The 12,462-nt window shown below is 62.6% G+C and overlaps 1 protein-coding gene across 4 annotated transcripts in view; it reads right to left on the bottom strand.

Moving 5' to 3' along the window:
* Window positions 1–1,131: 1,131 nt before the first annotated feature.
* The window catches only part of NSMCE1 (NSE1 component of SMC5/6 complex), a 31,629-nt gene continuing 20,298 nt past the window's right edge, over window positions 1,132–12,462 (bottom strand). For 3 of the 4 annotated variants that reach the window (XM_086692640.1, XM_086692641.1, XM_086692643.1), the window contains 6 exons: window positions 7,820–7,941; window positions 6,868–6,945; window positions 5,499–5,645; window positions 2,809–2,925; window positions 1,727–1,847; window positions 1,132–1,319 (listed from right to left, as the gene is read on the bottom strand). In XM_086692640.1, the coding sequence (XP_086548766.1) occupies window positions 1,240–1,319; window positions 1,727–1,847; window positions 2,809–2,925; window positions 5,499–5,645; window positions 6,868–6,945; window positions 7,820–7,941 (665 nt within the window). In that variant the 3' untranslated portion in view covers window positions 1,132–1,239. The remainder of the gene's footprint in view (window positions 1,320–1,726; window positions 1,848–2,808; window positions 2,926–5,498; window positions 5,646–6,867; window positions 6,946–7,819; window positions 7,942–12,462) is intronic. The other variant, XM_086692642.1, reaches the window with a different exon arrangement.

The raw sequence follows: 12,462 nt of genomic DNA, 5'->3' as shown, positions 1-12,462 counted from the left end.
GTGCTCGCCGGCTGCTGGCACCACCGAGGAGGGGCAGGCACGAGGCCGCGTCACCCACCCATCCACCTGAGACACAGGGACCTGCTCGGGACCCGGTCCCACACAGGCACGCATGGTCTCCGGCCAGATGGGGCCCGCCCTGGCGGTCATGAGGGCCCGGGGGGTCCGGAGAGGAGGGCGACGGTGCAGGTAGTGACGAGTGCCATGAAGGAAACCGAACAGGGTGACGGGGACACGATTTACCGTAGACGACATGTGAATAAGCCAGAATGACCGGGACACCCAAACTGGCAGTGAGGTTTGAGGGGGACCTCCCCGCAGCAGGTGCAGCAGCCCTGGGGCAGGAAGGCCCAGCCCTTGGGGGAGAGGAAGGAGCCGTGCAGGCGGAGCAGAGGGAACTGGGGGCCGGAGGGGGCCTGGTGCAGCCAGCACCGGGACGGACAAGGGCGCCGGGCCAGGGAGACAGGTCTGCGTGCTGTTGTGTGACAAGGGCCGGAAGGGGAGGCCCCAGGAAGCGGGACAGCCGTGAGCATCACCGGTCCAGTGACCGAGCGAGCGGTGTCGGCAGGGAGCTGAGTGAAGACGGGCTGTGCAGGGAGGCGGGCAACGGCCTGATGTCCCAAACCTGGAGCACCAGGCAGGGTCTCGAGAATTGTGCGTGAGGGTTTTGGTAGGAGTCTTCGGGAAGTTCACGTTGGAATCAATGCAGGGGAGACCAGAAGCGGGGGGGGGGGGGGGGGGGGGGAGTGTCCCAAGGCTTCCTGACAGCTGGGACTTGTCTGCCCCTGTGTGCGACGACCCTGCCCTTCCTCGCGGGCCAAAGCACCTGGCCAGGTAGGCAGGCAGCGGGCTGTCCGAACTGCCCAGCCCTTCCAGGCCCCCGGTTCCAAGGTCGGTCTTTTCTCCGCTGGTTTTCCTGCCTTCTGGTCATCTCCACAAGCTTCCTCTTCCGTCCCAAGAAATAACTTCTCTAAGTCGGTGGGGACGCTCTCCGTTACCTGCCTGACGCTCCCGAACCCCCCAGGCGGGCTCTCAGTTAAGGGGGAGCCCAGGAAGGGAAGGGCCACGACGTGAAGCTTCCTCCGGGGGCGCACGACCCGCACAACCACAGACTGAGGCCGCAGCCACGACTCCTTAGCAACTTTTATTCCAGACCTGCTAACGAGCGAACACGGAGCAGCAAGGGGACTCGGTGCGACGGGAGACGCTGACGCTTCTCTTCCGAACAGGGCCCGCCAGCTAGTGCTGCCTGGACCGCGAGGGCTTTTTGTTCGCCTTGGAGGTCCCGGCCTCCCGCTCCTTGTCGGGGTTGAAGACTTCTGTACACGGAAGAGGCCGGAAGATACCGTGAGCGGCAGGGCAGGTGGCGGCCTCGGCACGCCCTCGGCACGCCCTGCTGACCCGGCACCGCGGCCGGGGAGGGATGGGCACCGCCTTCACCTCCCACCCGCACGCAGCTGCTGGGGGCGGGGGCGGGGCCGGGGGTGGGGGGGGTCTCGTCTAGACCAGACCCTCACGAGCCTCACTAGCCAGGGGGTTTCCGCTGCGTTCTGAGGGCCCCTGCAGGCGTGCGCGAACACAGGCGTCTGCTTACTGCGGGAGCGGCTTCCCCTGGAGGGCCGGGGACCCGTGGACAGACCCACACGGGCGGAGCCCTCAGCTGAGGGCTCCCCGTCCCCGGGTGTCCCCCACCCGCCCTGCCCCCGAGCGCCTGAGGGACGCGAACCTGGTATCTCGTGGGGCCAGTAGTCGTTACAGTGGGGGCAGCGCGGCTCCGGGGCGGACTGGAAATACTTGGCGACGCACGGCAGGTGCATCCTGATGCCGCAGGTCTCGCAGCTTTGCCCCTGAAACCAGAAAGGCGACGGCTGAGCGGCTGCGCGCCCCTCGACAGGCACGCGCGCCTCTGGCGATCAGCGGGCAGGACGGCCGGCAGGCTCCGGAGTGCGGTCTTTCGGGCCACAGACGGGTGACGATGACCCCGAGGCCCTCAGCGCGATGGCTTCTAGGAACTTTTAGTAGAGAGTCCCACGCAGGCAGAGGGCGCTCAGGATGCTACAGGCCGGAGCGCAGCGGCACGGCCAGGCCGCCTCAGAGACGCGGGGTCCCGTGCACGCGGCCCTCACGCCTCCGGCTGTTTGGACGTGGGTCGGAGGCTTTACGAAAACACGTGGGGGGAGGAGGGGGGGGGCGCCCGGGTGGCTCAGTCGGTTAGGTGACCGCCTCTTGGTTTCGGCTCAGGGCTCGAGCTCACGGTTCGTGGGTTCAAGCCCCACGTCGGGCTCTGTGCCCACGGCCTGGAGCCTGCTTGGGATTCTCGCTCTCTCTCCCTCTCTGCCCCTCCGCCTTGCATCTCTCTCGCTCTCGAAGAAATAAAACTATAAAACTTAAAAAACAAAAAAAAACAAAAAAAAACAACAACCGTGTACTCTGTTCCAGAAATTTCGGCCCAGGGAAATAATCACCAGGCGGCCCAGGGTACAGGTGCACAGAGGCTCACGGGAGCGGAGCTGACGACCGTAGAGAGAGACGGGGGGGGAGGAAGGAGCCCCGAACGTGCCCCGCCAGGCGGGCAGCGCGACACAGAACAGTGCCCGACGCGGCGGGACGCCGGCCACGCCACTGCCAGGCCACGCGGGCTACGCCAGGCTCCTGAGAGCCCTTCCAGGGGAAAACAAAACCAAGCGCGCCCCGGGACTGGACCCGGGGGGCCCGGGGCGAGAGGAGGCAAGGCGGGCGCTGTCGCGGTGGCCCCAGACCCTTCGGATGCCCTGGGTCTGCTCGTGTGGGGGCGGGGCCCGCGGGTACCTGGATGAGGAGGCTGTGGCAGATGTTGCAGGTCTTCACGGCGTCGGGGTACGTCTCCCGGATGTACTGCTCCATCTCGAGGATGGCCCGGCTGTGCAGCGTGAACTCCCCTTCTTTCTGCAGGCACGGCGGGGGGCGGTGAGCTCTCGAACCCCTTACCCTCCCGGCGGTCCAGCAGCCCCGCGGGTCCGGCGAGCTCACGGGGCTTGGGTGCCCCTCGCACGGCCGGCGTCCGCCTGCCCCGCCGACGGCCGTCCGCGCCGGCCCCTTGGCAGAGCCTCAGGCGTGGAAGGACTTGGGCCGAGACCCAAAAGGGACCCGAGGAGGGTTCCCTGAACCCGTGCCTCAACGGGCGTGGATCCCGAGTCCGCGGGTGGCCCCCTCCCACGGTGAGGACACGGGCGGAGAGGGGAGGGAGGCAGTCTCCCCACGGGGCGAACTCGGCACCACCCCTGCCCCGGTGCTCCTCTTCCCTCCCCCCTCCCCCCCACACAGCCTGTAGCTCCCGTAGTTCCCTCAGCTGGGGCAAAGCAGTTCTGCAACCCCCTTTCCTTTCCATCTGTCACTCGCCCACAGGGAGCTGCCTGACCAGCTCCCTCCCCAGACCGTGGGCCCGTGACTGCCACACCAGGCCCGGTTCTGCTCTTGTGGGGACGTGCTCGTGTGCCCTGCGCCTTGGGGCTAGGTGCTTGGTGGTCCCGTGATGAGCCTCTGAGGGAAGACAAGTCGACCCTGTGTGGGGACCACGGAGGATTGCTCTGGGCCCCAGTGAAAAGTTCGAGTTCACAGTCGGGCCCAAGACACGTTTACTCAACATCTACCCCGCGCCTGAAACCGTGCCCGGTGCTTATTGTTCCCGACCCTACTCGGCCTGGGGGGGGGGGGGGGGGCGTCACAGGGAGGGGCAGGGGCAGGTGAGGTGCCCCGCCCACCCCACCCAAAAGACCAAGACTCCCGAGATCTCCCAGGCCTCGCCTCACCACTACCATCTGAGCTCAGGCCTCGCATCTGGCCGGTCCCTGCGACATGCGGACGCTGGCTGTCAGCACACCCACACTTCGAGGATCCGTGGTTTAGCTGGGCCACCTCAGGACCTCCCCCAGACCCCCGACCACCCGCCTCCGGCCCCTGCCATCGCGACACGGTAACTCGCGGGGCCAAAGCAGGTGCACGGGGGCTACTGGAACGGCTCGGGGTGGAACACCAGGTGACTCCAGCGTGTTTCTTCACGAAGGTCAATTACCGTCTCCTCTTCGTCTGAGGAGCGAGCATTTCTTGGTATAGTTTTTGGCAAGTTTTACGTAAATTCTGTCCCTCTGGCACGTCCCCTACCTATGTGGCCATCCCCTCAGCAAGAGTTTATAGCGCGCCTACAGGTGCAACAAGGCACAGCGAACAAGTCGAGGATGCCAGCCTCTGTCCTTAAACACGTGCGGTCTGACCCAGCTCAGCCAGTTATCACCCGAGCCGCCCGAGAATGTTCCGTACTGCCAGACGCCCCCAAGGGGAAGGAAACCCGTGACAAAGCAATCGGTAGGGAGCTGCAGTCACCCAGACGAGGGCCGGGTGCAGGACGCCAGCCAGACCACGGAGCTGCGGTTTGTTCAGCTAAAACCAAAGCAGAGGGGCTCTCCGTCTCCGCGGGGCAGCGGGGGACCCGTGGCCATGGCACCGGCACCCCCGCCCTGGCGCCCCTGTCCGCAGCTCTGTGGCCCGTCCGGCCTCCCCTACGGTCAGGAAAGCACCTCGGGAGCCGAGCACTTGTGCACTCAGTGATCGGCGGCACTCGGTACAGGACGGCCGCCCCGTCAGAGGGCAATGGCCCAGAGCACCGCAGCTCCGGCCACTGGAGGCGGGCCCTCCCTGGAAAGAACGATCGCGTTGGCCACGAGCAGTGGTCCCCGGCCACGGTCTGGCCGCCGAGCGAGGAAGCCAAAGGCTGACCCGAGCGCACCGTGCGCGGGCACAGGCCGCGGCGAGCGAGAGCTGCGTCCGTCTGGCTCGGGCTTCCGGGCGAAGGTCTCGCCTTGTGTGGGAAAGCACGGAGACGTCTGGCCCGCTCGGTCAGCAGAAGCGGACGTGGGGGGGTCCTCGAACCACGAGCGTGCAGGGCAGTCTGGTCCCTTCCCGGGCGCCACGGCTCCTCTCCGGCAGTTCACCCACACGTCCTCCCTGCTCCGGCGGGCCACCGGCTCCCTGAGAGGACTCGAGGGCGCTAGCCCTGAATAACGAACACCAACGATAACAACCACCGACAACCTTGACGGTGGCAGCAGCTGCCCTGGGACCCTGGCACCAGGCTCTGGCCATCTGCCGTCCCATCCCCGCCCCGAGGGGACACTCCTCCTCCCCTCCTACAGGAGAGGGGCTCCAGGCCACCTCATCGGGTCCCAGGCCCAACGCCAGAGCGGCGCCCTCACCCACGGTGCACACGGACCCGCCTCTGCGGACCGGGGGCTTGAGCCCGGGTGGCGCGTGCTCTGCGCTTCCGGCCGGGCCTCCTGGACACGTGACGTGAGTGAACGGGAGGCCCCGAGCCCTTCTCGTACCGTCACGGCCGGCGTTAAGGCAGACGAGGGGCCCGAGAGGGCCCGGCTCAGCGGACCACCGGATACCATACGGTTCGGGGGGAGAATTTGCTATCCGGTCTGAACGGCGAGCCAGGCTGGGGAAGCCGCTGGACACCGTACCTCGATCAGCCATTTGTTTTGTACGAACTTCTGCAGCACCTGCTCTGCTTCCTTCTTCCTCATCTTCTTGCCTTTAAGTTGATCGACCAGGTTCAAAATATTTGTGGAGGACGCAAAGCCAGTTTCCGAATCAATAATCAGTTCCAACTGGAAGAAACAGCAGGTACCACGTTCATCTATTAAATCGGCAAAAACACCGTTTAAGCAATAACACCGATCCTGGCAGGGGTGCCGCGAAACTACCGATCACAGACAGAGCTGAGCCCTGGAACAATCCTTCAGGAAGACAGTTTAGTAGCGAACATCAACAGCCGTGACCATGGTCAGTCCTTCTGTCTCAACGGTCACCCTGTGACACCATGCCAGATGGATGATCCTCAGGCCTCCGGATCCAGATCGGCCCCCTTGCCCCCACCTCCCCGAAGGCAGAGAAGCCGAGGGATGAAAGAGTGGATGACGAGGCGGCACCCGTCTACTCAAACGCGGGCAGGAGAGCGGGGGCCGAGGGGCTGGCTGGAGGCAGGGAGGGCGGGAAAGCAAAGCCCGGGCGAGCTAGGGCGCAGGCCCACTCGGGAGCGGCAGAGACGCCGGAGCCCGGGCCAGGAGGGGCTGCCGGGCACCGCCCTCGAGACTGCTCACAGCAGGAAGCGTCTGTGACAGGCTTTCAGCTTTCCACACACGCAGGAGCGTCTGCCGTCACAGCCGGGTCCTCGACCTCGGCTGCCGACTGCCGTCAGAGGAGGCTCGAAAGGGAGGGTTCTAGGACCCGTCACCAGAGACCCGGATCCGCCAGATGTGGACGAGACCGGATGTCTCGAGGCTCCTACCTCCTGGTTCCTGGAACGCGGCCCGGGCTGAGAAGCACCGCCTTGACCCGGGGCTCAGCCGGGTGAGTGACAAGGGGGCTGAGGGAAGAGCCCTGAAGCCGGGGAGGCAGAGCAGTGCCTCTCCGATGCAGACGGGAAGGGTTCCACGGGGTGCCCTTGTTAACACGCACGGCCACGGGCCGCGGTCTGGGCGGGGACCGGGATCCGGCCTTGCCAGCGAGCTCCCTGGCGCCTCGGCCACCGCCGCTGGGGGTCTGGGCGGCGCGGCGAGCACCAGGCGGGAACGCCGGTCCGCCTGCACCACACACCCAGACGCCTGGTGCTCCACCGACCGGGGTTCACATCTGGACAAGCTCCCTCCCAGGCAGCCACGGCGCCCTCCCGAGCCGGCGCCCGGAGGCGATGCACTGGGCAGGGACCCCGCAGATGGCCATCTGGGGCCGCGGCGGTGACCCTCTATGATGGCAGTTTCCGTTTCTAACGCTGAAGACGGCAAGTTTCCCGTCGCAAGCCCGGCCAATGAACAACCATACTGTACTTACAGCCTTTCTAAACAGATCCAGCTCGTTCTCTGCAAAATCCGAGGCCATTTTGGAAACCGGAGTCGTTGCAAGATTCACCTAAAAGACAGGTCAGCGTGACGGTCAGGCGGCGCCCTTCACTGGCCGGCTCGCCCAGCCCCCTCCTCTGTCCAGTCTCTGAGTGCCGGGGTGCGGGCACTGTCGGCCACAGGGCCCGGATTTGTGACCAGTCGCATGTTACAGACTTGGGTGTCCAGCTCGAAATCCCCGACTCTCGGAGATTTCCAGAGGTGGTGCAGGAGCTTCCGAAATCAGACACATTTGGGGAACTCGACTGCACGCTTAACAGAGCTTCAAATGCAAAAGGCGCCGTGAAGTCCGCGGCGTTTCCGCAGTTACTCAGCTCCACGATCCTTCTCCCCTGGAACAGTGTGGAACCCCTGGCTATGGCCCCTCTCTGGGCGGGCCTGGCGGGGGGGAGCCGCGTCTCCTCCAATGATCTAAGGTGCTCAGTTCTGTCCCACCTGTGCTTCCCCTTGCTCTCTGGCGGGGGGGGCTTCCTGGAACCCGAATGGCTCAGTCCCCAGGGCCCCCCCCCCACCCAGTTTCTCTTCTCACAGCCTCTGTGTCTTATTCCAAATGAGAAACCGCTTTCCTCCTTTAATCCTAGTGTTCCATACATTTGGGATGACTTCTTACATCCAACTGTCAACAGACAAAACAAAGCCAAACGCGTTCTGCGGTGTCCCGGGCAGGGGCAGGGAGGTGAGCACTGAGGTGACAGCCCCCGGCCCTGATCACTGCAGAGGACTCGTACAGTGGCACCAGTGACCCGGAACCGGGCTGGAGGGGGAGGCGGGGCCAGGCTGTGTCCGTGTCCCCCGCTCCAGGGCTGCCGAGCTGCCGGGGCAGGGGCACCTCCACTCCCGCAATTCCTCACGGGAGCCACGAGAGGGCGCCGGCGTGCACTCACCAGCGCGTAAACGGGTCTCCCGTCGTCTTCGGTGGCCCCTTTCTTAATCTCAATATACAACGACTCCAAGACGCTGTTAATGTTGTTGATGAAGTCCTCCAGCTCCTCCACGGCGGCAGTGCCTGGAGAGAAACGGGATGGCGTCAAGAAAGTGTGGCCATCTTACCCACTCCATCGACCCCAGCGCAGGCCAGCCAAGCCAGAGGCAGGCGAGGGCCCAGCCCGCTTGGGTGCATGCCAGTCTGTGTGGCCCCTTCCTCGCTGAGTGTGCAGACAGGGAGGGCGCTGTGTGTAGTAAGGGCCGGGAAACGGCGTCCGAACCTGCCGCGCTCTCCCTGTCCTCGCTGGGAGCCCCCGGCCTGCTGCCCCCTATTCCCTGCTCCGCCCCCCTCCCCACGTGGAGCCTGTGCCCGCACGGCCTCACGTGTGCCGGGTCCGTCTCTATCCCATCTTCCCTTTATCCGCCATCCGGACGCGTACCGAACGCTCCCATGCCAGGCCCCACGTGCTGGGCCCGGGGACAGCGGGCGGCAGTGAAGACCGACGATAAGCAGGGCGAGAGCAGCAGCTCACACTGAGCACCACCCCTGGCCCCCAGTGAGAGGCTGTGCTGGGTGCTTGTCCCAGTCGTGAGTCCTTCCTGCCAGCTGCCCTCCGAGGCAGGTGCTAGCAGCCTCCCCTAACTCGGTGACCAGGCCAAGGGGCAGAGGACGGTGGGCTCGCTGGCTCCGGCCCCTTCCCGGCTCCGTGTGCTGTCCCACCTCCATGCTGCCCAGTCCCCTGGCCCAGGGCCACCAGCCCACGGAGGAGGTGTACGGACAGAGCCCGGGGCTGCAGTGAGTGGAGGGAAGAGGCCTGGGGTCCACCAGTCTGCAGGGGTGGCAGGGCCCCGGAGACCAGGGCAACGTGTCACCTTCCCCTGCGGGCCACAGGCAGCCCTTCAGAGTGGGAAGCAGAGAAGACGTAGTTGGCTTTGCGTCTTGGAATTACCCTTCTGTGTACTGTGATCCTTTTTCTAAACAAGGTATTTATTACTGCTTTCATTTATTAAAGTAACTTCAACAGATTTATGAGAAGGAGCCATCATAAAAACCGACGATATGATACTACTTACCTTAGGAACGACAATGAAACCAATGAAACAACACTGCAGGAGAAAGGCCTGGAAAGACACCCACTAGGCTGATGACTAAAGCCACCGTCAGGAGGGAGACACAGAGGAGGGGATCATCCCAAGGCACTTGAGCTTTACCTGTATCAGGCTTCCTACAGAGAGAGAGATTTCTAAGCCCATGGTTAAAGCTGACAAAATAGCAGGTCACGCTGGTGGCAGTGAAGGTCACAGCCACGTGGGCCACGTAAAGGAGACAGTTCTGACACAGGTACGGGGCGGGGGGGACACTGGGGGGCCCACGGAAGCTAATGACAAAGACCATGACATAACATTAATATGCAAATCTCAGCAGGCCTCAAAGCTTCCCTTTTAAGTAAACGTGTTTAAATAACAAGTCAGGGGGCGCCTGGGTGGCGCAGTCGGTTAAGCGTCCGACTTCAGCCAGGTCACGATCTCGCGGTCCGTGAGTTCGAGCCCCGCGTCGGGCTCTGGGCTGATGGCTCAGAGCCTGGAGCCTGTTTCCGATTCTGTGTCTCCCTCTCTCTCTGCCCCTCCCCCGTTCATGCTCTGTCTCTCTCTGTCCCAAAAAAAATAAATAAATAAACGTTAAAAAAAAAAAATTAAAAAAAAAAAATAAAATAAATAAATAACAAGTCAGTATTGTTACTGATACTGGGCGGTACAGTATCCACAGGTGGTACGGGGACACGAACTGTGAGGACAGCGGGACAATAGAATTTGGTCACAGCTGCTGGAAAGCCTGTGATCAGCCTGGACAGCGTTTCCTCCCTCCGGGCCTTTGCTCACCCCCTCCTTTCTGGAAGGCCTCTTCCTCCTCACCCCCCGTTTCTGCCTACTCTTTACGGAAGCCAGCTCAAACAGGACTTTTTTCCACGAAATGTCCTCTGCGGCCCCCGGTGCACAGTGGCCTCGCCTTTCTTCCTCTTCCACACCAAGCGTGAGGGCCTAGAAGCCCTTTCTGCCACAGAGCCTCGCCCCCCGCCTGCCCGCCCAGGAGCCTGGCTGCGTGGTGACCAGGCACTCGGGAGCCACCCCTCACCGACAGGGCAAGTGACAGGGCTCTTCCCCGGGCAGGAGCCACTCGGTCCACCCAATATGACACAATGGCAACTCCCACCTCCCTCCGAAAGTGACACTGCACATTTTCCACTGGAAAGGCCACTCCTGGGTGTCGTTCAGAAAAAATGTGCCCTGTGGGCAGATCACAAACACTCCAATACGTCGGAGTTTCCAGATACCCTGTGTGCGTGGAGGGTATGAACCGCTCGGCCCTTCCCCCTCTCCCACCCTCCTGTGCCGTGCTGTCCAGCCTCGGTTTTCAGAACCGTGAACATTTTCACTGGATTTTCATTTAATAACAACACCAACAACAACCACTTCCTACTGCCGTGCTCACTGCAGAAACCAACCACCTGCTCCACGGCTCACGTTGTCTCCCCTCTTACCCTCCCTGACCACACGGCTTCCCTACGTCAAGGCCACGTCCGTGTCCCTGTCTGCTGCTGACACTGTGCGTGTTTCTCAGGCCCTGTGCCATGCTGTCTCCCTCTTGATCATCCCCTAAGAATAAAGTTCTCGTGTTCAGTAACACCACTCCTGGATTTGAGTTTTAGGGGACAAGTCCTGCCTTACCTTTCTGGGGGACCCCAGCTGAGTTCCCCCCTCTCATCACCCCCTGCACCTCACCTCCAGCTTCACATGTGTCTAGAACACACCCCCAAACCCTCTGTATAGCGCCAGCCCTCACTCCACCCGCCCCCCGCCCCCACCGGGGTCCCGGTCATGTTCCCTCCCATCCCCTCCCGTGCAGGCCTCCTCAAGCACTGCCTTCCCTGATCCCTTGGCTCCAGCTACAAATCTGCCCACCCCAGATTTGGTAACTACCAGAGTCACCTGGTAACTGTCAGCTGCCAACAGCAATTTCCATCCCTAACCAGACCCTAGCTTTTTTTTCAACTGTCTTTCCCCTCTATGTGTGATTTTGGAAGGAGAATAATTCCAGGAACCCATATCCAGAGAACCAGGAGGCAGGAAGATGAGGGGGCCAGATCGGAGGTCAGCCAGGTGTGGGCCAGTCTAGGAAGCAACAAGAGGAGGGCCACCGGGGGCTCCAGCTCAGCCCCGAGAGGGAGGAAGCACAGAGAAGCGAGGAAGGCTTTGGCCGTAAGGTCGTCCTGTGTCCTCGTGCCCCTGGGGTCCTGCCCATTCCCCAGCCTGGCCCCTAGCTGTCAACCAGTCCTTGTGTGTCCCTTTCCCACCAGCCTCCCAACACAGTTCTTTTAAAGTTGGCCAGAACCGGGATCGATCACTTGCTGCCAAGATCCCTGACATGCACGTCAAGGGTGCCCACCAGACGGGAGCTTCTGGACCTCGGGTCTTATGGTGAGCTGTTCTCACTGCTGTGCCCCCACTCCCCGCCCTATCCCCAAGGCCCCTGTGGAGCAGCTATGTTCTGTAGACCCGTGCGAACACGCTGGGCCAAAGGACTGTCAAAGGGTCCCTTTGGCCCTGGAGCCTGAGTCCAGGGTCATGATAAAGGGCATGAGATAAAAGACAAAATCACACACTTCTTGGTTCTACGACTGACGGGCTTCAGAAAATTCATAACATCAGTCCTCCCTTCAGGATCCCGAGCCAACTGAGAAAAGAGGCAGGCTCGAGCTAAGTTTCCAAGTCACTGCCTTTGCAGGTTGAGCTGAGTCAGAGCCTGGGTCCCTCAACACCACCGACCCGCCATCAGCACCACGGGACGACCAGCTCCAAGAAGTGACGAGCCCGGCCCTGGCCCCACCCTGCTGTCTCCTCTGGGAGCGGGAGACACCCGAACCAGGATGCTCAGCACCACGTCTGAACCGAGCAAAGGTCTATGGATCTTACGTCACCCCCCGCCCCGGGTCCTCTCTACGTGGGAGCAGGCTGTACCAGGGCCTCCCCCGTGGGCTACGGCAAAACTGGGCCGCACACGGCGAGCCTACACTTGTGTGGCTGGAATTCACCTTAATGCGTGCTGGGCGCCACTCAGGAGGAGCCTGCTCCCTTCAGCACCGTGAGAACAGACCCACAATGTGAGCCGTTAGTATCATCTGTCTCTACAAGCGGCTTGGGGAGGGTTCAGTCACTTACCCAGAGTTCCCACGGCTTAGACAGGGCACCCGGGCCTGCCCGACACCACTTCCCAAGCTCCTGGGCATGAAGCCACAGGCCCCCTGGAGAGCAGAGCGAGTGTTCTCTGGGAACACACGCTCTGCCATGTTGCGGGGTTGACAGCCCAAGGCCCAGGAAGAGGACAGAACAGCTCCTTCTTTAGCAGGAAATGCCCTTCCGATGGGACAATTTATAAAAGGGGACTCAGGTACGCCTGGGTGGCTCAGTCAATTAAGCATCCGACTCTTAATTTCGACTCAGGTCGCGATCTCGAAGTTCCATGAACTCGAGCCCCGCGTCGGGCTCTGCGCTGACAGCGCGGAACCCGCTTGGGATTCTCTCTCTCTCCCTGCCCCTCCCCTGC

The sequence above is a fragment of the Puma concolor genome, chromosome E3 (assembly GCF_028749965.1).
Source record: "Puma concolor isolate L17-30 chromosome E3, mPumCon1.1.hap2, whole genome shotgun sequence".
In the NCBI taxonomy this organism is placed as follows: Eukaryota; Metazoa; Chordata; class Mammalia; order Carnivora; family Felidae; genus Puma; species Puma concolor.
The sequence above is the reverse complement of the archived record's forward strand: the minus strand, read 5'-3'. Positions and strand labels throughout refer to the sequence as shown.